The sequence below is a fragment of the Fusarium falciforme genome, chromosome 1, assembly GCF_026873545.1.
Source record: "Fusarium falciforme chromosome 1, complete sequence".
In the NCBI taxonomy this organism is placed as follows: domain Eukaryota; kingdom Fungi; phylum Ascomycota; class Sordariomycetes; order Hypocreales; family Nectriaceae; genus Fusarium; species Fusarium falciforme.
In genome coordinates, this window is record NC_070544.1 from 1,530,347 (window position 1) to 1,557,371 (window position 27,025).

General features: G+C 55.3%; 7 protein-coding genes across 7 annotated transcripts; 5 read left to right on the forward strand and 2 right to left on the reverse strand.

The window, feature by feature from the left end:
• Nucleotides 1–586: 586 nt before the first annotated feature.
• Nucleotides 587–3,738, reverse strand: NCS54_00039500 (Hypothetical protein; the record flags this gene model as incomplete). The annotated part of the gene is made up of 3 exons (XM_053146047.1): nucleotides 587–1,579; nucleotides 1,633–3,386; nucleotides 3,444–3,738. 3 exons carry the CDS (start codon nucleotides 3,736–3,738, stop codon nucleotides 587–589), a joined length of 3,042 nt encoding a protein of 1,013 aa, XP_053002022.1.
• Nucleotides 3,739–6,171: 2,433 nt separating this feature from the next.
• NCS54_00039600 (Hypothetical protein) lies at nucleotides 6,172–7,317 on the forward strand (the record flags this gene model as incomplete). Its single annotated transcript, XM_053146048.1, has 2 exons — nucleotides 6,172–6,803; nucleotides 6,864–7,317. 2 exons carry the CDS (start codon nucleotides 6,172–6,174, stop codon nucleotides 7,315–7,317), a joined length of 1,086 nt encoding a protein of 361 aa, XP_053002023.1.
• A 542-nt stretch (nucleotides 7,318–7,859) lies between these two features.
• NCS54_00039700 (Hypothetical protein) lies at nucleotides 7,860–8,561 on the forward strand (the record flags this gene model as incomplete). Its single annotated transcript, XM_053146049.1, has 2 exons — nucleotides 7,860–8,437; nucleotides 8,501–8,561. Exons 1-2 carry the CDS (start codon nucleotides 7,926–7,928, stop codon nucleotides 8,559–8,561), a joined length of 573 nt encoding a protein of 190 aa, XP_053002024.1. The 5' UTR covers nucleotides 7,860–7,925.
• Nucleotides 8,562–9,305: 744 nt separating this feature from the next.
• On the forward strand, nucleotides 9,306–9,765 carry NCS54_00039800 (CHZ domain-containing protein; the record flags this gene model as incomplete). Its single annotated transcript, XM_053146050.1, has 3 exons — nucleotides 9,306–9,467; nucleotides 9,525–9,537; nucleotides 9,593–9,765. The coding sequence occupies 3 exons, from the start codon at nucleotides 9,306–9,308 to the stop codon at nucleotides 9,763–9,765; spliced, it is 348 nt and encodes a 115-aa protein (XP_053002025.1).
• An 801-nt stretch (nucleotides 9,766–10,566) lies between these two features.
• NCS54_00039900 (T-SNARE coiled-coil-like proteiny domain-containing protein) lies at nucleotides 10,567–11,304 on the forward strand (the record flags this gene model as incomplete). The annotated part of the gene is made up of 3 exons (XM_053146051.1): nucleotides 10,567–10,577; nucleotides 10,667–10,982; nucleotides 11,098–11,304. 3 exons carry the CDS (start codon nucleotides 10,567–10,569, stop codon nucleotides 11,302–11,304), a joined length of 534 nt encoding a protein of 177 aa, XP_053002026.1.
• A 462-nt stretch (nucleotides 11,305–11,766) lies between these two features.
• Nucleotides 11,767–12,993, reverse strand: NCS54_00040000 (Hypothetical protein; the record flags this gene model as incomplete). Its single annotated transcript, XM_053146052.1, has 2 exons — nucleotides 11,767–12,813; nucleotides 12,862–12,993. 2 exons carry the CDS (start codon nucleotides 12,991–12,993, stop codon nucleotides 11,767–11,769), a joined length of 1,179 nt encoding a protein of 392 aa, XP_053002027.1.
• A 6,781-nt stretch (nucleotides 12,994–19,774) lies between these two features.
• Nucleotides 19,775–26,223, forward strand: NCS54_00040100 (Glutamate synthase; the record flags this gene model as incomplete). Its single annotated transcript, XM_053146053.1, has 3 exons — nucleotides 19,775–19,994; nucleotides 20,043–26,028; nucleotides 26,088–26,223. 3 exons carry the CDS (start codon nucleotides 19,775–19,777, stop codon nucleotides 26,221–26,223), a joined length of 6,342 nt encoding a protein of 2,113 aa, XP_053002028.1.
• Between the last annotated feature and the right edge of the window lie 802 nt (nucleotides 26,224–27,025).

Here is a 27,025-nt window from a genome sequence, read left to right on the forward strand (position 1 = left end):
TTGACGCAATACAGCTCTTAAAAACCTCATTGTCATGTAAACATCGAGTATAGCCCTTTCCGTGTACCTTGTACAGACAGATGCTTGATATCAAAACAGAGTCATAGAGTGACCGCCATGTGCCGTCATCTTCCGCTCGCATTGTCAATCCATGTTGCATTGCATGCCAACCTCCGTCACATCTTGGACTCGAACTCGTCTCGACATTGATCGATCGTCCAACCCTTGTCGTTGTCAGTCAGTCACGAGGAAATCACCCCCTGTTGGCTTGGCTGCAGTAGAACTAGCACCGGCAGATGTACAGTGGACTGCATGGTACAATCTGCCGCCAATTCCATGATATCACGAGAGAAATGTGATGGGGAAGCGTACTCGTCTTCCAGCGTACCCCATCATGATATTCCACTGCGTGATGTGATGTGCAGAGTATAGGTGCTATAGGTTGCATGTACCACATTTCTTCTACTTACAATGTTACACTCCAAAAACAAGAATCGCTTTTTGTCACCGCTGCTCTTCCTTTGAAGGGTCAGTCCATAATACATCTACACAAAAGTACATTCCTCCCTCCCTCGCAGCACCACAATCAGTATGTGGCCTGTTCTATCTGATATGCTGCCGTCTTGGCTCGCTCGCGAACATCCAGGTCCCCATCCTGCTTGGTGAGCGCCTCCATCTTGGCGTGGAATCCGAGCTTCCGTAGCTCGTGCGCTCTCTGGGCGCACGCCTGAGCCTCGCCGTCGTCCTCTTGCCAAGTGAGGTTGATGACCAGATGGCATAGTGCCACCCTGACCTCCCTGTCCTTGCTGCTCGCCTGCTGGGCCAGAAGCTTCAGGAGCTCAGTCTGGTTGATCACCATCTGCCGGTGCCGAGGGATGCTAGCCGCGATGTGCACCAGGATGTAGATGACGGCCACAATAATCTTGGCCTGCGGGTGGAGCAACCGAGTCTCCCGCCCCGTCACCGGAGCTCGGCGGGAGAAAGGTCGGAGCACCTTGGCCCGGAGCTTGGATGACAGGATTTCAAACAGTCGCTCCGTCCCGAGTTCGCGCAGAAGGTAGTCGATCATTTCTGTCGTCTCGTTTGTCGTTTCCGACAGCCCAGCTCCCGGTCTTCCGATCAGGTTCCTGATGAAGTCCAGGCCCTGCTCCTGAATTGCCAAATCGTCGTTCCGTGCCCTCCGCACCGGATTTAGCTCGGATTCTCGCACCGCTGCCAGTTTGTCTTCCACCTGACGCAGCCTTGTCGAGTTTGTTGCATCCAGCTCTCGAAGCATACCGTTGGTGCCGTACACCCAGCGGTGTGCCTCGTCTGATTGTTGCATATCCACATCGTCATCCATGTCCAGTCCCGACGCCTCCCTCTCCCTGGCCATCTGTAAGGCCAAGTCTTCTGTGTCGTCACAAATGAGCTGCTCCAACCATCCTGGATCAAGCTGCGCCAGGCATGCCTTTTTCAAATCAGGTCCAACAGCATCAATAAAGTGCTTGAGCGCCCACAAGGCGTTGAGTCGAAGGGCAGGGTTCTCCGAGTGTGCATGCTCGCAGAGCACCCTCATAACTCCGTTTTCCGCAAGAAGCTGTTACTGTTAGCTGTCAAGCTCGTTGCAGACAACATATGCCATCGACTCACCTCGCGCACTGGGCTGACTTCGACTACCAGGTTGCAGATGGTTGCAGTGGCAGCAACTTGAACATTGACGTCCGAGTGTTTCATGAATCGAAAGATGGGAAGCGCAACTCCGTGGTCCACCAGCGACGTACGCAAGATATTGACCGACCGAGACAGCATCCTGACAACATGGCAGCCCGCGATGATCACTGACGCGGGGTTGGCACCGTATCCTGCAGTTTCCCCCTTCCTGGTAGCATCGCCGCTTGACTTTTCTGCTGTTCGTTCCTTGGCTGTCTGTGGCTTTCTGGGATACTCCGAGAGGGACTCGACAACGTACGAGGTGATATCCTCGGCCACAAACGCCTTCCTGTAGTCTTCCTTGCCCCCCGCAAGGGCGGCGATGGCCTTGAGTGTGCTTTCTCGCACCCTGAGCCGATGGATCAAAAGTCCATTCTGGCCCTCTTGACCTAGCTGAGAAAGCGGAGAATTGCTCTCAACCTCCATATCCGTATCAGGTTGTGGCGACCAATAACGCGGCTGCGCAGTGTCTCGGACAGGGGCATATGCGTGCTTCAAAAGCCTGCTCAATACCGGCACGGCCTCACATTCGTAAGCGGCTTTCTGGAGGTATTCGCTATCCGTGATCATCCGGGCCAGCACCACTGGCGCTCGCTCCAGAATAATGCGCTTGCTCGCATCATCCACCTCGTTCACATCAGAAGCGTCCTTGTCATTTTTACAGATCATGTCGACCAGTAGAGGAACAACAAGGAGTCCCAAGCTTGCTTCTCTCATACCCTTACTTCCGACGCCACCCTTAATGAGCGCAGCAAGAATAGAGGAAGCAAGGAGTCGCTCATATTCCTCCGAGCACCTCACAAGGTGCACCAGCCAGGGAATGAAGGGACTTTCAATCTCTTCCGTGTCATCGCTATTCGACCCGACTGGCGGATAGCGAGGTGAATCCCAGATCGCGGATGAACTGAATTTACTCAGCGATGACCGAGAAGAAGACTGTGAATCCGAAGATGCTCCCTGAGAGAACGAGCCATATGGGGATGTCGATAGACTTCGAGGCAAGCCGATTGGAAGCATGAACTCCATCGCAGTCAATGGAGGTTGACGTGACACATTGGGCCCTGGCTGCTCGGCATCGTAACGGGGGTCCGCGACTTCTGCAGGCTCAAACTTGATCGAGGGGAACACGGCGAGGATGGAGGGAGAGTCGATGAGTCTGTTGGCCCTGTATTTTGAATCCCCAAGAATAGCTGCAATAGCCTCAAGTATCGGCGCAAGCCTTAGGCTCTTGGGGGCAGGTTCAGGGAAGGCGTCCAAAAGCCCGTCGTTCCTCGCCGCTTCATCGGCACCAGGAACGACCTCGCCACGAAGCACGGCAACGCTGGCCAGCCGCGTGGCTAGTGCATCCAGAATTCCAGATGTCGTCAATGCTTGTTGATGGCGGTCTTCTCGACAAAGGCGAGAAATCAGACCTGCCGCGAGCGGGACCTGAGATTGTAGAAGAGAGTTGGTAGAGGTAATGGAGAGCATAGCTCCAAACGAGTCGAGATATTGTGGTGAGAAGACAGTATCGGCTAGAGACTCGATATCGATGGGCGAGGACGGCGGTGCTAGGATCGAGGCTTCTGCAATATCTGTCAAGGCTTTGAGAGAAGCCACGACAAGCTGCGGTGCGTTCGTAAACGGAGATATGTTGGCCATGAGGGCGGGGATCGCCCGCGCGGCATGGAGGGGAGCAAGGAAAGCTGGACCACCTGTTTTTCTTTATCAGCAACCACAACAACGAAATTTCAACATGTATAATACCGTACCATTGGCGAAACTAGCCACCAGCTGCAGCGCCTGTAACCTCACGCTCTCATCCTCCGATAGCGGCCTCTGCGTGAGAGGGAATCGTGCATCCTTTCCATTTGGCTTGACCGGCGGCCTGGCTGAAGCCAATGTCCTGACAATAGGATCAAGAACACCCAAGCTGATCCAAAGCTCCTTTCTTTGTACGTGACCGACAACCTCGTTCTTCAGAGCTCTCAGGGCAGCGGTCTGCTCGGGCAAAGTTCTGGCGCTTCGCAGTTGCGCCAAGATCGGGGGACTCTGCGGTCGAGCCATCAAGACGAATTAATGAGACAAACGGGAAACTTTGGATATGCAGTCGGGGTCGAAGAAGCGATAAACAGAGACGTTGCGGATGATGCAAAATGTTGTTGCGATTGTCGTTCGAGGATGCTAAAATTCGAGGACACTGGCCACCCGATGATCGCGTCTGTACACCCAATCTGCATGCGCCAACGAACTGGGGAGCTATGTTCCAGATGCAAAGAGAAGAGAAGAAGCAAAAGTCGAGAATCAAAGTACTATGCCAAGGGGCTGATGCGATGGCTAGGCGATCGATGTGCTGTCGTGATGGAGCCTAGAGTGTCAAACCATTAAACATGCGAGTTGCGTTGCTACGTAGGTACAGCCTGGGGAACCCGGCGTCAGGTCAATCACGTCAAGACGGCATGGATGGATTTCCAGGCGGACTCCGAGTAGCGGGAGGCACGTGTTCCGCGCTTCTCCTGCCTTATCGGGGCCGATAAGAGAGGGAATGAGCCTTGGGACACTCGTGCAACCGTGGCTGACGGCTCATGAGCCCCCACGGTGGACTCACCTTTAAATCTGACGACAATTATCTGAAGCCATCATGACTGCGTTCTGCCTTGGCCAAGAAGGGCTTTTACCTTGTCTTGCCTGTTCTTGTGTACCGCTGACTACTCCTGCTCGCTTGCACAGGGCAATGTGTCCTCTTGTTGAACCGCCGGCGTGTAAGCCCCCGACAGCCGCTGATGCCGCTTACACGCAGATGACGGAGGCTCTGGGCAATACCACGAGATGAGAGACGAAAAAAGAAAGATTTGTGCACAGGTACGAGAGAGCAAGGCAATGGGGAAGATGGGAAAAGACTCGTTCCACCTGCATTCGACGTCCCAGTGAGTTGGGAGATGTGTCAGTTTGATTGTGTCACGACGTCTTGCGTGTCGACGACGCGGCCAGCAGAAACTAAACCTTCCTCATTCATCATGGTCTAGCCGCGCTCTTGTCTTGATTGTGGACCGACTATCTCCATGATGCCGCCATGCAGCAGCAATCAAGCTCAAAGCTCCACGATCCTGCGGTACTCCTCACCGAGCTCCCTTCCTGGACGACTCATCAGCCGGCGAAATGGGCGAGGGGTCGACGGGACCCTGGGGAGCTTCGCCCTCTGGCAGCCCTGCTTCCACCCACGTTGCCCATCGAGTGGCTCACAAACGGCCAGACGAGCGCCTGCTTGTGCGAGGCTCTTTCTGGGGGAGTGAGATGCGTCTGGGGTAACGCCAAAAATCAGGGACCGTCTTCTCTGAGACAGGGCTAGCAGGTTGCTTGGCTTCCAGCTCGATGCTTGCAAAGCCAGGCGGCAGTGTGAATCCCTTGATCGAGTGCTGCCGTGATAGTGGTGTGCCGGCATTCATCTCGTGTTTTGCAGGCGAGAAGCAATAACTCGAACAAGACTGCCTCGTTAAGTCAATCACAAGAGCTTCAGCCGGCCAACCACAGATCGCGATAGGCGGCTTGAGCCTGGGCATTCTTGTTGTTCGCACACACTGACATCATCTTTAGAACCACCAGAATCACGCCCTCGACTTGGACTCACACTTTCTCGGCTCTCAACGGCCCCTGGAAAATTTTCTACACATCTATTTCCGAAAGGAGTAGCCCAAGGCTCCCATCCTGAGGGCACACACATCCCCCGAGTCCTAACAAGGCCTGCCAAGCTTGCGTTAGGTAACTAACGGCTTGGAAGACGACCTCCTCCTGACTGAGGCAGCGCGGTCCGGCAGGTTCCACGCCGGGAAAAAGAGCACCAGCTGGAGACGGGGAATTCAGCCAGAGGCTCCTAGAGGCCCGAGAACCACCTAGACTGCCCAAAAGGCACCGAGAAGGCCCGGAAAACCGTCTCAGGGACTCACCCTGTGCGAAGGGTTCCGGCCTGTCCCTTCCTGCTCAGCGCACGCACCCATTCGCAGCCCATCCGCCGGCGACCCAATATCCACACCCACTCCCTCACAGTCCACACAACCCATCCATTGCCCGGCCGCCATCCGGCACCATTCCACCAGCCAAACTCTTCGTGCGCGCGTGTCTGACAAACAGCCACCATTGCATCGGTGCACCACCATAACCCAGCCGCATTGGGGGCTTTGTTCTTGTTAGTCTGATATCCCTCGGTGAGCGTTCTCGTCGATAGCGCCAGTTCTTGGCAGCCAGTTTGCGCAGTGTCGCGTCCACATGGAATCGACCCCAACGCCATGATCTAATTCGCGATTCGATTCGACCCCATATCTACAACTTGGTGCTCCTTGGTCGCCACTTCAAATCTTCAAATCCCCTTTGTTCTCCTCCCTCCTTTCCAGCCGGCCCTCAGCCCTATCAACCACGCACTTTGAACTTTGACAGCCGAAAACCCCTCGACTGACATCCACGAACCGACGAACCGACGACAGACAACTCGACCATGCGCCGCAGATGATGCTCAAGACGTCTCCTGCCTTGTCCGCCTCCACCAATGCCTCGCCTACCGTCTTTCGATATGCGACGTCGTCTCCCCAGCACTCCTCAAAGCCTTCGCCAGCTCTCCGGCGACGGCATTCCACACGCTCTAGCGCCTCTTCCTCTGCCGACGCTATGAAGTCGTCTCCGATCCAGCGCCCGAGACAGTATGTCGCAAACGACTCGGGCGTCCAAGGGTCCCCCGCCGATGCTCAGCAACTCTCGTCGTCGCTCTCCCAGAAGCCTCCGGCGCAGCCCTTGCAGTCGCCTCGGCCGTCTCCCATGTCAAAGTCGTCCGTAACCCCCTCACGCCCTTCCCAGGAGCAGAGCGTGCAACAAGCCCAAGCGCTGAGCGGGGTGTCGCCAACCAAACGTCGAAGTTCGCCCGCTCTGGCCAACTCGCAAGCCACTGCCGCTGCCAAATCACCACCGCCGTCGACTAAGCGACCAAAACCCGATGCGCCGCCGCCAAAGGTCTTGCCCGAGAGTTATCAATTCTGCCCGGTCGAGGACATGGTCGAGTTGATTGCCCACATGCTGGCAGAGTTAATAGCTACAAATGACGCCATCCGAATATCGAATGGCGGCCTGACACGATTTCACTCGAGGTATTTTGAGGCTCTTTTGCAGCTTTTACAATGGAGCCAACTAACTGACGTGTATTACAGGACTGCACCCGGTATTTCTGTTCGAGATTATCTACACCGCCTGGCCCGACATGCGACCCTGACACCGCCGCTTCTACTGGCCATGGTTTATTACATTGACCGATTGTGCGCCATGTACCCAGAATTTACCATCAATACGTTGACTGTACACCGGTTTCTGATAACCGCGGCTACGGTAGCCGCAAAAGGATTATCCGATTCCTTCTGGAACAACACTACGTACGCCAGGGTCGGTGGTGTTCGAGTAGCCGAGCTTAAACTGCTTGAACTCGAGTTTCTCTACCGCGTGGACTGGAAGATTGTGCCGAATCCAGAGGTCCTGGTGGCCTACTACAAAGGGTTGGTGGAACGAACTCCAGGTTACATTCTAGAATCAGACGGGTCCGAAGACGACGAAGACGACACCGAGGCCGATGGCATGGATGGAGAAGATAATGCTAGTTCGGACGATTAGAACGTCGTCAGCCTGGTGCTCATTCCAAGACGATATCGGAGCATATATTTCCACTTTGCAGACCGACCGACCGACAGCTCGAAGACGCCATCTCGGTCGGCGGATTTGGACGGATACTACATGGCGAGCGGATGGATGCATGACCATGACGGAGGGACCGAGGGTGGACCCTGCATAACACGACATTTACTGGCGTTGGGGACCGGGGCGATTCGATTGATTCATTTTAAGACAGCATCACCGGGTTGGGCAATGAAGCATCTGTACACACAGCTTGGGAGGCAGACGTTAGACTCGACCATTATGTCGAAAAAATTACATTGCATTTCGCCAGAGACAAGTTTTCAGACTTAAGAGCAATTATTCATCAATCAAACGTGTTCCATGTCCAGGGTCTTGAGGCGGTAGCCGTTGAGCTGGGACCTCTATGCCAATTCCCCATCTCCATGGGTAGGCCTGGACGTCCGGAGAATTCTACCGAGGATCAGCCGCCATGGGCATGACGCTGTCTAGGTGTCAATTCCGAGCATCGACAGCTACACGGTCTACACCCCCACGACAACCATCTCATCCTAAAAATACAGCCGTGTCCCACTGCGCTGCCCATAATGAGGATCACGACACTTCTATCAACCATCTGCGCTGCTGCGCTTGCTGCGGCTGAGCCGCGCACCGCCCAGATCTATGTCCAGCCTGTCCACTCCTCAGCATCAGCCCCTGTACCACTGGCCGAAGTAGCCTACGATGTCGCCGCCCTCTCCTCTACCGAAGTCATCTCCTACGAGGCGCCCGAGCTACCCGAGGGCGCATCGCTCGTCCGCATCGGCCTCTACGACACCAAGTCTTCGCAGTGGATTAGCGGCACCACGGCCGCGTCGGCCGACAACTTTGGCAAGGGCTACGCGCCGACTGTGATGCTCTCCGTGGACAGCGCCGGCGACGTGCGCAGCGTCGCGTTCAAGGGCGTGCGGATCGACGCTGGGCAGACGAGGGATTTCGGTCCCAAGGCTGTTGTGTTTGCGGACAAGAAGGGGAGCCAGCCGGAGCTGAACAAGCCGGTTGTGCTGTCGCCCAACGGCAAGAAGGTGGGCGAGGAGGAGGAGAAGACGTTTTTGCAAAAGTGAGTTCAAACTGTTTCTCCCAGAAGACCTAAGAGTGATGGAATGCTAACTGTTTGGTATAGGTACTGGTGGCTTATTGCTGTTGTGGTTGTCATGTCGATGGCCGGAGGAGGCGACAAATAGAGGATACAGCGCAATCAATACCCGCTTTAATTCAACCATTTTACGACGAATTCACTTGATCCCGGTTTTGTGTGTACGATCTGAGACCTCTATGTTCACCGTGTGTTCTCATGAACGTGGACGTGTGAACGGCGGCCGGGTACAGCGGGATGCCTTCACTACCAAGCACAACATATTGTGATATGGCGGGAGCCTGTTCTTCCGCCCTAGGTCTCGAGTATCATGGCTTTCCGCCTGGTTCAGATTCGAATTGAGTGTCTCGGTACATGCTCTGGGGGGTGTCCTGTATGTTGCCAACTGACCATTTCTCCCATGATGCGTTGTGATTTTGAGTATCCGGGGATCAACATGGATTGATACAAACTGACCGTACTCACTTTCTCTTTGATTCCTTCTCTTTGCTTGCTTGTTCCCTTGCCTGGGCGCTGTATTCAGGGGAAGAATCAATAGCATCACGTGCAAGACCATGTGACACGGCAAACCATACCAAGGTCGCATACCGCTAAGACGAATCAGGCTTAGAGCGGTTGCTATGAGAAGATCTGGCTGGGCGTCGCATGCACCTGCTTTAAAACTGAAGCTCGTCGCAACCCGCTCGCGCTGGAACCAATTCACTTGGCTCGCTCACCTGCATTTCGCGTCGCATCTTTCGCTTTTGCATAAACTCCCAATTCTTTGCGAACTTCTACCAAAACACCACTTCCCCACTCCACACTACCGCAAATAACATCCTCCACCGCAACAATGGCCGAGAACAGCGCTACCATTCCCCAGGATCCCACCAAGATCCAGGAGGATACCGTCGCCGAGTCCAAGGGCAAGGGCGCTGCTGCCCCTGAGGATATCCATGAGGATACTGCCATGGACGAGGATGATGATGATGACGACAGTGACGATGATGAGGAGGTATGTGCTGCCGCGATTTGTTTATTTCCGTACGCATTACTAACATGGGGTTCCTAGGTCGTCGAAGCTGGTATACGCCCACTCGCAATACTTAGACCCTGACCATAGCTAACCATTCTGCACAGATGAGGACGGCATGGAGGAGATTGATCTCAACAACATCGTCGAGGGTGGCCGTCGCACCCGAGGCGCCGTCATCGACTTTGCCAAGGCCGCCGAGCAACATCCCGCCGAGGACGAGGATGAGGAGGATGATGACGACTTCCAGCCCACCGAGGATGTCAAGATGTCCGACTAAGTTGGCGCACGTCGAGAAGTCGCAAAACCTCGATTTGACGACACGTTCGCGCAGGATTTAACGGGTGGGAGAGGCATGATGTTATGATTTGGGACGTGAACAAATAAAAAACGGGAACTGGCAGGCAACTCTTTAACTCGGGCCTGGATTTGGGATCTGGGCGGGATGGAGGGAGTCGTGGATAGCATCAGCCAAAACCCAGCATTCTCTGCTTTGCATAGCTACTGTCCCCATTAGTTAGACATGGAGCAATATGGAAGCACCTTAATACGGTCATACGAGGCTGTCTTGAATCTGCGAGAGGCCGTTGATGCAGATTCGATGGTTAGTTGCATGAACTTGTACACGTTTTTGACCATGTCAGCATCCAATTTGAGCACCCCTGAAAGAACAGTTCTCATCTGTCTTTGATCAATCCCCAGGCATAATTATTTAATCTACCAATCGTGTCCAATCCTTTGTCGTTCTCGCAATGTTGAGCTTAAACTCAAGTGGCGATGGCATTGGATCCATCATTGGGCAGCCCCTCGGTCGGTACGTATCCATCCATGTGTCCATCACCCCGTCCCCATAACCCCCCCGATTTCCGCCTCCCCTGATCATCAGACCAGGCCAGAGAGAACACGAACACCTAAAAAAAAAAGTTGACCCAACCAGGATCATCGTAGGGGGCCAAGTCCGAGATTCGCGAGCCCCTCGATTTTTTCCCTTTCCTCTTCTTTTCTTCCTTCTTAAAACATAATTCTCTTTCCTCTTGGCTCAATCTTGAATTCCGCTCCTAGTTGTTCAAACCCTCTAACCATGGCGCAACGGTATGTCTCGTCTCAGGCATCTCTCTTGTCCTTAGCGGCAACCACGTCACCACATCGACACTCACTGACAATCCCGCGACCAAAAACAGATTCGGCGCCTCATCGCTCCACCAGCGCGACTCGCGCAGCGCGCTCTTCGAGGGATACACTGGGGATGCGGCCTCGCGGCGGCCCGTCAGCGCCAGCCCGAGCCGCGGGTACGGCTACGGCGGATACGGGGCTCCTTCGCCATCGCCTCTCGGGGCTGGAGGGTACGACGGCGGCGCGGCGGCCGCGAGGGGCGGGTTTAGGTCTGCGACTCCGAACCGGAGGGGACAGTACAGTGATGCTGTGTTGAATGAGCTCGAGAGCCAGAATGATGCGCAGGTGGAGGGTATCCTCGGCAAGGTCAAGGTGTTGAAGGATGTGAGTTTCTCTGGACGCTCTCCCATGCCTTTCCCTTGGTTTCTCGAGGAGACAAGGAAATGACAGGGAGGATACAGCCAGTTGAGTTGGACAGACACTGACAGCTGGCTTCTAGATGACGGTCGCCATCGGAGACGAGATCCGCGAGTCCTCGGCCCTAGCCGAGAAGATGAACGACACATTCGACTCGACACGAGTCCGCCTCCGCGGCACTATGAACCGCATGCTCCTCATGGCCGAGCGAACTGGTGTGGGCTGGAAGGTCTGGATCGCCTTCTTTGCTGCCGTCATCCTGCTCTTTACCTACGTGTGGCTCTTTTAATGCCAAAAACAACACTCGATTCGGATTAACGAGATAAACGCCGAGTAATGGAGGGTACATAATTGACGGGGGCCAAATGTCAATGTCCAGTTGACAACCACACTAGAGCTGGAGGGTTCACCATGAGGAAAAAGAGAAGGCAGTAAGGGGTGCATTTTTCTGGATGGCGTTTGGGATGGCGTATTGGGATTTTTTTTTTCTGCATCATGATATGGGGGGAGTAAATATTCGGGCAGACATGAGAAGCATCATCACGTCGAGCGTTGCCCATACAAAGTTTGTAATCTTCGCCGTTCTTGACTTGCCTGGTAGCCAGCTATCCAGTGAGACCAAGAGCGCGTTCATTTTATCTTCTCAATTCTTGATAATGAGGCCAAAAAACAAAAGGGTATATAAAAGCTACTTCCCAAAAACCCTATTTCTATCCCGTATCCCATCTCGTTCGTGTCCTGTCATCAAATGCTACCCTTGGCGGGCACGTCGTCCAGCTGGACTGCTCTCCATGAAGCTGCTGCCGTCCTGGGAGAGGAGGTTGCTGAGGTCCATGCTGACGCGTGGATGTGACATGCTGGAGCGGCCGTGGAATGTTGGTGATCGTGGAGGCGGGAGGGTCGTGGAGCGAGGTGCATAGCTAACATCAGCGTCATCGTCATCTTCGTCCTCATCCTCTTCATCTTCATCAGCCTCTTCCTCGCTGCTAGTCAACTCGGCCTCGGAGTCGGTGTGCTCATAACCACCGCTCTCGGCCTCGGGGATGTCGTCATCGAGGTCGGCATCCATGTCCACGCCGAGCCCGTCGTCCGTACCCTCCTGGGTGAAATCGTCTTCGTCGAGAAGATGGCCATTATCTTCCGCCTCGAGATCCTCGCCGTCACCGTACATGTCGCCGGCGTCTGGCTCGCCTCGGACTAGAGCTTCTCGGAACGTGTCATCGTTCATTCTTATTTGTGAAGCCATGAGGTCGTTCTGTCGCTCTTCCCTGAGTGCTGATTCGTCTGCTTCGGTCGCATCGTCATCCTCCTCTTCTTCCTCCCCTTCATCTTCTTCGTCCTCATCATCGTCGTCGTCGTCAAAACCAAATCCATCATCAGCATCGGGAATTTCGTCATCTAGATCCTGAGCACCATCGAGTTGTACATCGTCCATTGTGCCGTCTTCGGGCATGCCTTCTGCCTCAGCTTCGGCCAACTCCTGAGCTAGCTGTTCCCGTCGCATTGCCTCTTGATGTTCTTCCTGCTCCCGTTTCTCCTCGCGCATCTGGTGCAGAGTCTTGGGCACACCTGGTGGTTTTAGCCAGCCACTGCCATAATTCTGGATATTCAGCCGTCGCCGCTGCATGTATTGCTCGTCCGAGGCGAGACGCGCGAGAGCTGAGCGCTCGATAATCTTGCCGCGCTGACGCGACTGGTTCCCGGCATTCTGAGGATTTTGCGATTCGCTGCTGAGTTCTTCGAGGGGTCCCGGTGGGGAGAAGGAACTGCGAGAAGATCTATACCACAGAAGATGTGACTGTTGGGCGTTAGTAGATGCGATTGCAGAAGAATTGAAGAAACATACATCCCGTGGTGTAAAGTCTGGCAGTGTGGTAAACATGGGAGTTATCGACGGCGTCGTCACCGTCGAATCTGATGGATGTATGTGTGATGTTTTGAAGATAAGGTATGTATCGCCAACGTTGCTGAGGTGCATTCCAAAAATGGCGGGGCAATTCACGCGACAGGCGCGACGCCGCGCTTAGTAGCCGCAGCCGCCGAAATGCCTTTACAGGCAGGTCAAGAATGAAACATCACCAACAAAAATTCCACGACAACGATGAATCTTCAACTCGATCGACAGAAACCGAGACTACGAACTGGAAATTCCGCCCAAGAGAGGACGCCCCTCGGATTTCCAGGGTTTCGCTCAAGTAGGGCCCCCTAATTTTGCAGCGGCTGGATCGGTTGGGGGAATGCCAACTGGGTGTGGGCAGTTTCTGGCTCGACACTAGGTTCTAGGCTCGTGTTTCTGGGAAATGAAGGCCAGACAACGACTGCAACTCTGCCGTTGTGAAATTACAACTCTGTAACTCACCGCCTGCGGCCAAGCTCAGAGGGATGGTTCTCCTTTTCCCAGTCCTGCCCATCGTTCGTTCGGTCGCAAGGGGATGCGCCCGATGGGTTTATTCATTGTGTGAGGTAAAGGGAAAAAAAGGACCATCGGGTGTGCCTCAACCCTTGCTCGGCGACAAACTCCTGCAGCGTCGCTTCCGCTCCTGCGCTAGGTCGTTCCCTTATGCACCGAAACAGACTATGCTGTTCGGAACTAAGACTTGGAATGGCATTCGAGTTGCACCTCGGGAGATGTCGGGTCGTTGCGGTCGGGGGAAGTAGGTTGAGCAGGACGCTGGGGGTGCCCGCCGAGGACCGCCTTGATGAGATGAGAACCCCGGACTTGGACCGTGGAGGTCCGTCGGCATCTGCCCCGTCCTTCGCAAGGAGGGAGGTTCTTTGAGTCGTCGGGAATCGGGAACTGGCTCGTCCAGGCTGCGTGCGAGTGAGGCTGTGGGCGTAGGTACTGGCCATGACGGCTCCGCAAATCCGCGACACGCACTGCAAAAATGCAGGCCGACCGTTAGCACCGCCGAATTCGGCCCTCTTCCTGAGAGCTTACCCCCAAGTTTGCTGCCATCGTCTCGACCTCCACAGGACCACAGGCTCCGCCCGGCCAGTTGCTCGCTTTCATATTTATAATGCCTCGACTTGATTTGAGCTGCTCTCGGCATCCATTTGCCCGCCGTTTTAGCATGCCAGGCCCAGAGATAAGAAACTGTAGCACTCGCGCTAGGAGATACGGCGCCGACGTATGTGTGTGGTCCGCCACCAGCATCCATCCTGCAATGCGTCCGAGTTGTTCAGGAGAAATCCCATTGTACACGTATTCGTCAAGGTGTCGGTCATGGTTGGCGGAGGACAAAGACCGTGAGGCTCGGTAGGGCCATGTTTGCATGCGTCGGGGAAGATGGGGATGAGATCCGTGTGCTCGAGCCAGATGCCTGCTACCACGACTTTTAGACGTCGCCCGTTACACAAAGAAGATGGACAATGAGCAGAGGCCTTGATTGATAATTGAATATCCGCCGCCGCTGACAGGCGGTCCCAGCAGCCATGGCTGATGGAACATCTCCTTTGACTGCCATGTAAGTCGTCGACCGGTTCAAATTACCAAAACGAGTGACGTCTTTCGCTGCAGGCGTCTGCAACACCTCGCAGAACCTCACAGGGCCCCTCGCACCTCGCAGGGACCCCCGAAGCGTGGCGAGACATGTGCGTCTGCGCGATGGCGTCGACTAAAGACGGCGCTAGGCGATCTCGCACCCTTGGCTGCCGTGTGGTGTGCGACTCTACGGCACGAGCTTCTTCCGTTTTAGTGTAGAGATGCCGCAGACGCGATGGTAGCAGTTGGTTGGTTCGAGATAAGAAACGGCACCGAAGACGGCTGGGTCCGTGATTGGCCGCCTCCCCCAATTTTCTGTTGTCCATTTTGTGACTGTGCGATATGGGGTGATGGCAGACCGTGAGACGACACTCAACGACTGGAGGCATGGAGATAGAGGGTCAGGGCCTCGGCCGCCTCTGCTGTGCGCTCGGCGAGTCTTGCAAACATCCCGAAGACCCCCAGGGCATAATCTCAGGGCCAACTCCGCTATGCTGTGTGGCCTGCTTCTCACGCCAGACCGAGAAGCCCATTCGGCTTGGTCGGCGGCCTTGACCAAGGTTCTCGCCAATGAGGATGACGGGGGATAGTTTTCATCTCATAAGCAGTAACGTTTGCTTCGTATGTCGATGACGCCGGTTGGAATTGCGGCGGCGTGGCAGAAGCACAGCACTGGCAGCCATGACATCCAATCGTGAAGATCATAGCCAAACCCAAACAGCTCTGCAGTTTGAGGACCCCAGTCCCTTGATCAGCCCTGGGAAGCCTCAATATCCAGCCTGGCGTGACAATCAATGTTGGGTTTGCCCAACTGCAGACGAGAGGGACGGACATGCTACGTAGCAGCAAGCTGCGGTGATGGCGCATGTGCGTAGGGACGTCGGGGCGGATAGCTGTGACTCGCGGAATCACATCTCAAATCTCGCGCCCGTTGCGCAGCGCAGCAGATGCAACATCCAGCTCCTCGGAGAGGTCGCTCTAGATGCGGACTGCGAGATGGCTCAAGTTGGGGGTCTCCCGACGAATCAGACCCGGCTTAGCTCCCCCGCGCGCAGCATCTGTACGTCAAAGGTCCCCCAGGCTCGCAAGCGTACGGGATGGCTCATCGCAGCCCTTCTCTAGCCTCGTTTTTGGAGGCGAGCAACGTGGGCGCGACATCGGCCAGCCTGGGCTTTGAAAATGGCGAGCCGTGATTGGTGTCGCAAGTTGAGAGGTCGAAGCTGATCCCTGCGGAGGTAGGTTTAACGTTCCAGGCGGCGTCGCACGGATTCGCAGCATCTTCCAGCCATTCGGCGCTATATCCAGCCGGACCCTGGTTGCCTGGCACCCTAGCGCCCTCGACCCTGGCTTGAGGCGTCGCTGGACAGAGGGAAAAGGCTTGAAAGGGTGACGGAGGGAGCTGCAGCTCTGTGGGGTGCGCTCGTGCGTGGCTGGTCCTTGGCCTGCGGTAGAGTCTCGTCCCCTCGGCCGGATTTCTCTTACACGAACCATGTTGCAAACCCATTCACAGATTGACAAGAGATAGAGATGCGCCGTCAACGCCGAATCAGCCTGTAGGTGATTGGGCCGAGTGAGGGAAGATCTCTTTCATCCCCCTCGCGTCGGTTAAACAGATCGGGCTTGATATGAATGCGGAGAGTGGAGAGGAGCGGAGAGAAGCGCAAAAGGAGAAATGGCCGGGGGAGGAGAGCAATTGAGGCTGTTTGGCCACTGCATGGATGGTTGCTTGTCTGTCTGTATCCACCGCGAGTAAGTTGACTGACTCCAACGGGCTGACGGACTGACCGCTTGGTGTTTTTCTGGGTTTGTCAACCGTGCCGTCAGGTCAGGACAACGGTAAGAGGATCAGAATCAGGCAACGACGGTGCATGGCTTGATTAATTCAGAAACACGGGGAGCATTGTCTGCTTGCCACGGTGTAAGCGAGTCGGTGAGCGCCCGCAACATGGAGAAGCAGACCAGGTATTTCGGTCAACGAATACATGGGGGAAACAACACCTTGGTAGACACCAGGATGTGCATTCTGCAGTGGACATCTCATCTCAATGAGGCGAGCGTACGGTAGTGGTATGTGGGCAGTATGTCATCAATTCTCTGAGTGGGCTGGCCGGTATCAAAGACGTAGCTGGCAGTAGATCTCATCCCTTGAACGGTGCAGATCGGAAAGGAGGGGTTCTCTCGTCGAAGCTCCTCCATCCACGGCATCTCCGAGTGCCATCTCGCCCAGCAAAAGATGGGCGTTTTCGCCTCCTCTTGCCTGTGTCCGCCCAGAGGAAAGGGAATTTGCCGGGGAAGCAGGATCCCCTGGTCCGAAGACATGCCGATCCACGGAGGAGGGTGAATGGATAGATGGGATCAAGGATGGATGGAACAAGTGGAGGGCAAGACATGGAGCAGAGAACGGGACGGACGATGGAGAGGGATGGAGCGGAAGATTGGATTGACGGGTGGCGGGACGGCGGGATGGAGAAGACGGGCTAAGGCAGGTCATGGACAAGGCGTTGAAGCCCTGCGAGGCTCCAGACTCGCATCTCCAGGTTGCTTCGGAGGACAACCCGAAGGATGGAAGGGGAAGGCCGATATAGTATCACGACATACACATACCGAAGAAATAGGTAGGTAGACATGGATATGGTTATTTCAACTTGGCATGGGGGATGGGAAAGCTGGGACCAAGAGCAGAGGCCAAACGTAAACCTCTCTCAAGCGCGGCATTCCGTATGGATGAATGGGACGTGTCCGAGCTTCAATCAACCAACCCTGGACCTCGCGCATCGGCGGAACAGGCTCGAATCGCAAGGTCCAAATGCCCGAGATGCCCATGGGCAGCGGCACCTGGGGTGCGGGAGTGACGCCGAGGGGATGAGGGCTTGCCCACCCTAGGCTGGCAGTCCGTGGAATCCATGAATTTCTGACTGCTCTGATGCGCCCCGGATGGTGGCATGTCAATGACGGGAGCGTCGTGCAAATGCCTGGAACCTCATTTGCCTGCGCTGTTTTTGTTGGCATGTGCTTTCTCGTTCCCCCATTTCATAAGTTAACCAGAAAAAACGGTAGACAAATCGGTCCACGGTAGGGTGGTGTGCGCCCGCCTAGTTCGGGTTCGGGGTCTGCACGCCGAAGACGTAGTAGGAGTTTGTCTCTGTCCTAGACATGGAGTGGGCGTCCATGGTGTTTTGGGGGCGACGAGGTCGTTTTTGTTTTTCTTCAGCACACAAAGAAGAAAGTTTGATAGATAACGCAAAAAGCTAGATATTATCGACCTATCCAAGCGGATTGTCTGGATTTCCCATGTGATATACATCTGCCATCCAACCTCTCAATAGACGCCAGCACAACACAATTGATGCACCCTTCCGCCATCCCATCCATTCTCGACTCCGTGTAGTGCACCCTTGCTCATCAAAACCCCCGCCAGCGTTTACTCGAGCGCCAGCCATCAACATCATCAGCATCATCGGTCCCCCACCCCGCTACGCATAACCCTGTGGGCTTGCTCCCTGGACCCTCCGTTTCTGACGCCGTGTGTGTCTCCCCGTCTTCGCAGTGCGACTGTGGGCTGGGCTGCTCTCCTCCGCTATGCGTCTTGTCTGCTTCTCCTCTCCTCACTCAACCTGAGAGCTGGAGCCCTACACTACGTACCCCCCCTCTCCCCGTCTTCCCCTCACACACACCCCTCCCCCGGTACCTAGCCTGAACCATCTACGCACGCCGCAGCCGCTCCATTGGATTTTTTTTTCTTTGCTCGCCCATTTCCCTTTCGTGGGGCTTGGATTAAGCTGCTTGCTTTGGACCTAGCTGGACCCAGTCGATTGACTCGAACCGGGCAGACCCCCCAGCAGACTGCCAGTGCTGGGCGAGCTGTGACTCGAGTTGGCTTGCTCTGAGCTGCCGAGAGACCGAGTTGGCACTGCTTTAGCATTGGTGACGGCTCCGGACATCTATTCCCATTCTCCCACCCTCAGGTTGCTCCCCATCCACCTCCCACAACTCTCCTCCTTCCATAAAAGCAGACCCGTTGCCCTCCCCCTCCAACTTTTCTTCCCTCTCGCCCTTCCTCTTCCTCCTACCTCTCTGCTCTGTCCTCTCGCGTTCGCCCTTCCCTAGTATCCAACGTGCCTATCCTGCCGCTGCAAGCCAGTCGCATTTTGATACCCTTTCGCTTTACTGCCCTACTCTGGTAAAGAGGACCAAGCATCCCTGGTAAGTTGTGTGCTGAGTGCTGCCCTCATTGCATCCCTCATTACTTCGGCACCTTGTTTGGATACCCCGCCTTCTCTCCTACGACTATGGACGACATGCCTGTGCCTCCGACCTGAATTCATGGAGAATCGACAAACGGGCCATCGCTGCCAGGAGAAAACGACAAGACCTCAACTGGCGACAGTCCCGAAATCACATGTCACCTTCTCAACCGATAAAAAACAACGACTCTTGTAGCGGAGCCATGCAGCAACCATCTCTCCGGTTTCGCGGCTTCTCTGACTGGCGTGGCGCTTGTTCCCATGTTCGGCCAGTGGTGGCATCGCCGAGGTGACGTCCTCCCCAGGCGCCTCCTAGGGGCCCCTTGTCTTAGCCGCATGCATTGTTGGCATTGCGAGGGCCATTATTGGCTGTGCCGCCCTGCAACATCCCACTCTGCACACCGGGGCAAGGGGGCCCGCCCGGGAGACCACCGAGAGGACCACCAACTTGGCCACTTTGTGGGTCGATGGCCCAAACAAGACAGCTGTGAAAGCTTGGCTGATGCGGCTGCGTGAACCTCTCCTGGCACTGCGTCGTCTTGTCTTGGAGTGGACAGCTGCCGTGATGTGTTCTCGGGAGCAATGTCCGCAACGGAATCAGCTCACCGGCGACTCATGGTGCGGCACAGAGTCAGTGTGGTGGGAGCCACTGGTGCTGTTTAGCGGGGCAACACGGCCGCATCTTGTGTGGTTGACGGATTGAGTTTATCGCAAGATACCCTTATCAGCGCCACTCCCGAAGCCGGAATGGGAATCAATGAAGGATCCATCTCGCACCAACCTCGGCACAGTTTGTGGGGATTGGCAGCCTGGAGGAATAACCTTGGATTTTTATTGCCCGACCACTGGATCTCGCTGCACAATCCATTCTACCTGTCGTATCCATCCTGTCCCCTTACCCATGCTAATTCCAAATGCTTAGATCTCCGCTAGAGTCGCTACTGCTGCTCTTCCACCGAGGAACCCCGCGATCCTCCACCCCACCAAACACCCCCACCAACCCCACCTAGACCCGGTCGACACCCTCGCCTAGCATGGGCCTAAACGAGGAATTCGACGACCGACAGATCCATATCGAATCCGAGCAACAACCATACATCCCCTATGAGTATCAGACTGATAACAATGACTCGTGGGCTGGTGCCTTGCCGGTGAAGCAGGGTCTGTATGACCCTTCTCTCGAGAAGGATGCCTGTGGTGTCGGCTTTGCTTGCCACATCAAGGGCAAGCCTAGCCACAAGATTGTCAGCGATGGTGAGTTTTTCGTCCCAAGTGTAGTTGCACAAGACTGATCTCTTGCAGCCCGAAACCTGCTCTGCAACATGACCCACCGCGGTGCTGTGGGTTCCGATGCTCGAGATGGTGACGGTGCTGGTGTCATGACATCCATTCCCCATCGGTTCTTTATCAAGAACTTTGAGAAGGAGGAGGACATTAAGCTGCCTCCTCTGGGCCAGTACGCCGTGGGAAACCTGTTCTTCAAGCCCGACGAGGAGACTCTTGAGGAGTCCAAGAGGCAGCTGGAAGATGTTGCCGAGTCGTTGGGTCTGCGAGTCCTGGGATGGCGACGGCCCCCTGTTGATTCGACTCTTCTGGGTCCCGCTGCCAAGTCTCGCGAGCCCATCATTGCTCAGCCTTTTGTCGTCCTTGCCTCCGCCTATGGTGCCGGCGTTGCTCCGGAGATGACTGATCCTGAGCAGTTCGACGATCGCCTCTTCGAGCGACAGCTGTACATCCTCCGCAAGCGTGCTACTCAGAGCATTGGACTGCACAACTGGTTCTACATCTGCTCCCTTTCCAACAAGAACATTGTTTACAAGGGTCAGCTTGCTCCTGTACAAGTCTACTCTTACTACCACGATCTCGTCAACGCCGACTACGAGGCGCACTTCGCCCTGGTGCACTCTCGTTTCTCCACAAACACCTTCCCATCTTGGGACCGTGCTCAGCCTCTGCGATGGGCTGCCCACAATGGTGAAATCAACACTCTGCGAGGTAACAAGAACTGGATGCGCGCCCGTGAGGGTGTCATGCAGTCTGATATCTTCAAGGAGGAGCTTGAGCAGATGTACCCCGTCGTCGAGGACGGTGGCTCTGACTCTGCTGCCTTTGACAACGTTCTTGAGCTTCTGACCATCAACGGAGTCCTCTCTCTGCCCGAGGCTGTCATGCTGATGGTCCCCGAGGCTTGGCAAGGCAACCAGCACATGGACCCCAAGAAGGCCGCATTCTACGAATGGGCTGCCTGCCAGATGGAGCCTTGGGATGGTCCCGCTCTGTTCACCTTTGCTGATGGCCGATACTGTGGTGCTAACTTGGACCGAAATGGTCTTCGACCTTGCCGTTTCTACGTCATGGACGACGACCGTATCATCTGCGCTTCCGAAGTCGGTACCATCCCCGTCGAGCCTGAGACTGTCATCCAGAAGGGCCGTCTCCAGCCTGGTCGCATGTTGCTGGTTGATACTCAGGCTGGCCGTATCATTGACGACAAGGAGTTGAAGGAGGCTGTTGCTAGCAGACACGACTTCCGAGCGTGGCTTGATAGGGAATTGATTACCATGCCCAAGGTCCTCGAGACCATGGAGCAGGCTATGGACCTTGCGCCCAAGTTGGACGACAAGACTCTCCAGGCTGATCCCCTTCTGCTCTCCTTTGGATATACTCACGAGCAGGTTAGCTTGCTGCTTGCCCCCATGGCCGCCGATGAGAAGGAAGCCCTTGGTTCCATGGGTAACGATGCCCCTCTGGCTTGCCTGACCCAGGCTCCTCGTCTGCTCTATGACTACTTCCGACAGCTCTTTGCCCAGGTCACCAACCCTCCCATTGACCCTATCCGAGAGTCCATTGTCATGTCTCTGGAGTGCTATGTTGGCCCTCAGGGTAACCTGCTGGAAATGGACCCCTCCCAGTGCGGTCGTCTGCTGCTTCCCAGCCCCATCCTCTCCATCCCGGAGTTCAATGCCATCAACAACATGTCCTCCACCTACTCTGACTGGACTGTCAAGACTATTGACCTTACATTCCCCAAGAGCCAGGGTGTCCAGGGCTACATCAGCCACCTCGACAAGATCTGCGAAGAGGCTACTGCTGCTATCGAGGCCCGAGACCGTGTCATTGTTCTCTCTGACCGTAACACTTCCCCTGACCGCGTTCCGGTCTCTGCTGTTCTGGCTTCTGCCATGGTCCACCACCACCTGGTCAGCAACAAGTGGCGATCCATGGCTGCCCTGGTTGTTGAGACTGCCGAGGCTCGTGAGGTCCACCACATGTGTGTTCTTCTCGGTTATGGTGCGGACGCCATTAACCCTTACCTTGCTATGGAGTGCATCCTCAAGTTGAACCGTGAGGGTCTTATCAAGAAGAAACTGAGCGATGATGCTCTTATCCGAAACTACAAGCACTCGTGCGACGGCGGTATCCTCAAGGTTATGAGCAAGATGGGTATCTCAACTCTTGCTTCTTACAAGGGTGCTCAGATCTTCGAGGCCCTCGGTCTCGACGAGTCCGTTGTCGAGCGATGCTTCAAGGGCACTGCCTCCCGCATCCAGGGCCTGACCTTTGAGCTCATTGCTGAAGACGCCTTCCGATTCCACGAGCGTGGTTTCCCCTCGCGATCCACCGTTGGACCTACTGGCCTTCCCGAGTCCGGCGAGTACCACTGGCGTGATGGCGGTGAGCCTCACGTCAACGACCCTACCTCGATTGCCAACATCCAGGACGCCGTTCGAACCAAGAACGACAAGTCCTACGAAGCCTACTCCCGCTCCGAGTATGAGCAGATCAAGAACTGTACTCTCCGAGGTCTCCTCGACTTCAAGTTTGAGGACTGCACTCCTGTCCCCATTGACCAGGTTGAGCCCTGGACCGACATCGTCCGCCGCTTCTGCACTGGTGCCATGTCTTATGGTTCCATCTCTATGGAGTCTCACTCTACCCTTGCTGTCGCCATGAACCGACTTGGCGGCAAGTCCAACACTGGTGAGGGTGGTGAGGATCCTGAGCGATCTCAGCGTCTTCCCAACGGTGATACCATGCGCTCTGCCATCAAGCAGGTCGCCTCTGGTCGTTTCGGTGTCACCTCCGCCTACCTGGCTGACTCTGACGAGCTTCAGATCAAGATGGCCCAGGGTGCCAAGCCTGGTGAGGGTGGTGAGCTTCCTGGCCACAAGGTCTCCAAGTCGATTGCTCGCACTCGTCACTCGACTCCTGGTGTCGGTCTCATTTCGCCTCCTCCTCACCACGACATTTACTCCATTGAGGATTTGAAGCAGCTGATCTACGATCTGAAGTGCTCCAGCCCTCGATCCCGAGTTTCCGTCAAGCTTGTTTCCGAGGTTGGTGTTGGTATCGTCGCCTCTGGTGTCGCCAAGGCCAAGGCCGATCACATCCTGATCTCTGGCCACGACGGTGGTACCGGTGCCTCCCGATGGACTGGTATCAAGTACGCCGGTCTGCCCTGGGAGCTGGGTCTGGCTGAGACTCACCAGACTCTGGTCCTCAACGATCTCCGTGGTCGTGTCGTTGTGCAGACTGATGGACAGCTCAAGACTGGTCGCGATGTCGCCCTGGCCTGTCTGCTTGGTGCTGAGGAATGGGGCTTCGCCACCGCTCCTCTCATCGCCATGGGATGTGTCTTCATGCGCAAGTGCCATTTGAACACGTGCCCTGTTGGTATTGCTACTCAGGATCCCGAGTTGCGCAAGAAGTTCAAGGGTACCCCTGAGCATGTCATCAACTTCTTCTACTATGTTGCCAACGAGCTCCGAGCCATCATGGCTCAGCTTGGTTTCCGTACCATCAACGAGATGGTTGGCCACGTCGAAGTCCTCAAGATGCGCGATGACCTGCGAACCAACAAGACAGCCAACATTGACCTGTCTCTCCTCCTGACCCCAGCCCATAAGCTCCGACCTGGTGTCGCCACCTTCAACGTCCGAAAGCAGGACCACAAGCTCTATGTCCGACTCGACAACAAGCTGATTTCTGAGGCCGAGTTGACCCTCGACAAGGGTCTACCCTCGAGAATCGAGTGTGACATTGTCAACACTGACCGAGCGATGGGTACCTCCCTCTCCTACCATATCTCCAAGCGCTACGGAGAGGCCGGTCTGCCTCTGGACACTGTCCATGTTAATATCAAGGGCTCTGCCGGTCAGTCCTTCGGTGCTTTCCTCGCCCCTGGTGTCACACTTGAGTTGGAGGGTGATGCGAACGACTATGTCGGCAAGGGTCTGTCGGGTGGTCGCCTGATCATCTACCCTCCTCGCTCTGCTGTCTTCAAGGCTGAGGAGAACATCCTTATTGGAAACACTTGCTTGTACGGTGCTACCACTGGTACTTGCTTCTTCCGCGGTGTTGCAGCTGAGCGATTCGCTGTCCGAAACTCGGGCGCTACCGCAGTTGTTGAGGGTGTTGGTGATCACGGTTGTGAGTACATGACTGGTGGCCGCGTTGTCATTCTTGGATCTACTGGTCGCAACTTTGCGGCTGGTATGTCTGGTGGTATCGCCTACATCTTGGATGTCCACGGCGACTTCATGTCCAAGCTGAACGATGAGATGGTTGAGGCTGGTCCCATCGAGGACGCCACTGAGATTGCTTTCGTCCGCGGTCTCATTGAGGACCACCACCACTACACTGGATCCGAGCGTGCGGCTCGCATCCTGGTTGACTTCAACCGTGCTCTGCCTCGCTTCATCAAGGTCCTTCCCGTCGACTACAAGCGTGTTCTCGAGGAGGAGGCTGCCAAGGCGGCAGAGGCCAAGCGTGCCGAGTACAACCTGCCCGTCGTCTCGGGTGTTCACACCAAGAAGGCAGACAAGGCCGCCAAACTCCAGGATCTCGAAGAGGCTGTTGGCGACAACGCCGCTGAGAAGAAGCGCGCCCTTGTTCTTGACAAGACTAAGGGTTTTATGAAGTACAAGCGTCGCGCTGAGAAGTACAGACCTGTGACCTCCCGTCTCAAGGACTGGGCTGAGCTCAGCTCTCGCCTGGACCAGGATGAGCTCAAGTATCAGTCAGCTCGATGCATGGACTGTGGTGTTCCTTTCTGTCAGTCCGAGACTGGTTGCCCCATCTCCAACATTATCCCTAAATGGAATGAATTGGTCTTCCAAGGGCAATGGAAAGATGCTCTTAACCGTCTGCTGATGACCAACAACTTCCCCGAGTTCACTGGCCGTGTGTGCCCTGCTCCTTGCGAGGGTGCTTGTGTCCTGGGTATCAACGAGGACCCTGTCGGCATCAAGTCGATCGAGTGCGCCATCATTGACCGAGGTTTCGAGATGGGCTGGATGGTTCCCCAACCTCCCGAGGTCCGCACTGGCAAGACTGTTGCCATCATTGGCTCTGGCCCCGCTGGTCTGGCCGCTGCTGATCAGCTCAACCGGGCTGGTCACCTCGTCACTGTCTACGAGCGTGCTGACCGTCTGGGAGGTCTGCTCATGTACGGTATCCCTAACATGAAGCTTGACAAGCGTATCGTTAAGCGCCGAACCGACTTCATGGCTTCTGAGGGCGTCATCTTCAAGACTGGTGTTGCTGTTGGTGAAGAGGGTCATCCCTCTCTCAACGACCTTCGGGCTAGCCACAACGCTGTCATCATTGCTACCGGTGCCACTGTCGCTCGTGATCTGCCTATCAAGGGCCGCGAGCTCGACGGCATCCACTACGCCATGGAGTTCCTGCACAAGAACACCAAGTCTCTCCTCGACTCCGAGCTTGCCGACAACACCTACATCTCTGCCAAGGACAAGCACGTTATTGTCATTGGTGGTGGTGACACTGGTAACGATTGTATCGGAACCTCTCTCCGCCACGGTGCCAAGTCGGTCACCAACTTCGAGCTGCTGCCCCAGCCCCCGCCTGAGCGTGCCAACGATAACCCCTGGCCGCAGTGGCCTCGCATCTACCGTGTGGACTACGGTCACACCGAGGTCCGCCAGCACACTGGTAAGGATCCTCGTGAGTACTGCATCATGTCTGAGGAGTTCATGGGCGACGGTTCCGGCAAGGTCAAGGGTATCGTCACCGTTCGGGTGGAGTGGACCAAGTCTCCCAGCGGTGGTTGGGACATGAAGAAGGTCGACGGTTCTCAGCAGTACTTCAATGCTGACCTTGTCCTGCTTGCCATGGGTTTCCTTGGCCCTGAGGCTCGCGTGCTCGGTGACGACATTGAGAAGGACGCTCGCAAGAACGTCAAGACGCCTCCTGGCAAGTACTGCACCAACATTGAGGGTGTCTTTGCTGCCGGTGACGCCCGCCGTGGCCAGTCTCTGATTGTCTGGTAAGTTATCACTAAACATGTGTTCTTGATTGTGAACCAAAAGCTAACTGTTTCATCAGGGGTATCAACGAAGGTCGCCAGGCTGCTCGTGAGGTTGATCTTTACCTCGAGCAGTACACCAACCTGCCAGTCACCGGTGGTATCACCAAGCACACCGCGCAGGAGATCTTCACCCAGATCCAGGTCGAGGCTTAGATAGATGACGCCGTCATTCCAAGATGGTCTTTCTCTCGTGTTTTTTGTGGGCATGGGAGCAAACGGTTCAGCGATATACCCTGATTGTGGGACAATTGGAGCTCATGCAGGCTTGGGTTAACGGGGAACTGCGACTTTGTTGTTTTTCTATACCAATTTGTAGAATTGCGCTTTTGGCTGGGTATATAAAATTATGATTTGTATCACTTGCTCGTTTTTAATTGCCTCCTGAGCGAAGTTGGCCGCATGGCATTTATTCGACCGTTCAGAGCTTGTGTCCACACCTAAATATCGCCCCTAACTCTGACCAGATTTATCTGGACATTTAGGTAATACTGCCTAACTCCCATCCCTAAGCATTACCTGACCTTTATACCCATCTGTTCATTCTAACTTAGTGATATCATGTCGAAGTTCCTCATCCAGGGGTCGTTGTAGTGCCGACCAGCCACTCCAGCGTCGCCACGTATACCGTATCCTTGGTCAAAGGTGGTATTAGAATCTCTCATGCTAATCTTTCGATCATGTTTAATAACGTTACTATTGCAGAATGGAGTATGCCAAGTCATCTAGATAATGGGGTTGGTCCCCCTGCTCGATCTTGGAGGGTAAGAAACTGTAGCATTGTAGTCACAAGACATGACAAAGCCATTGATCTCAAGGGCCGTTGCCAAGCCCTTCATAGATGAGGGCTTTCTTGGGGAAATGCTCTTCAAAACAAGCGAGTCTAGGAGGATCGAAGGTACGTGGTAGCCCTTGCTGTTCGACCCATCCCACTGCCTCAACACTGGCCACTGGAAGC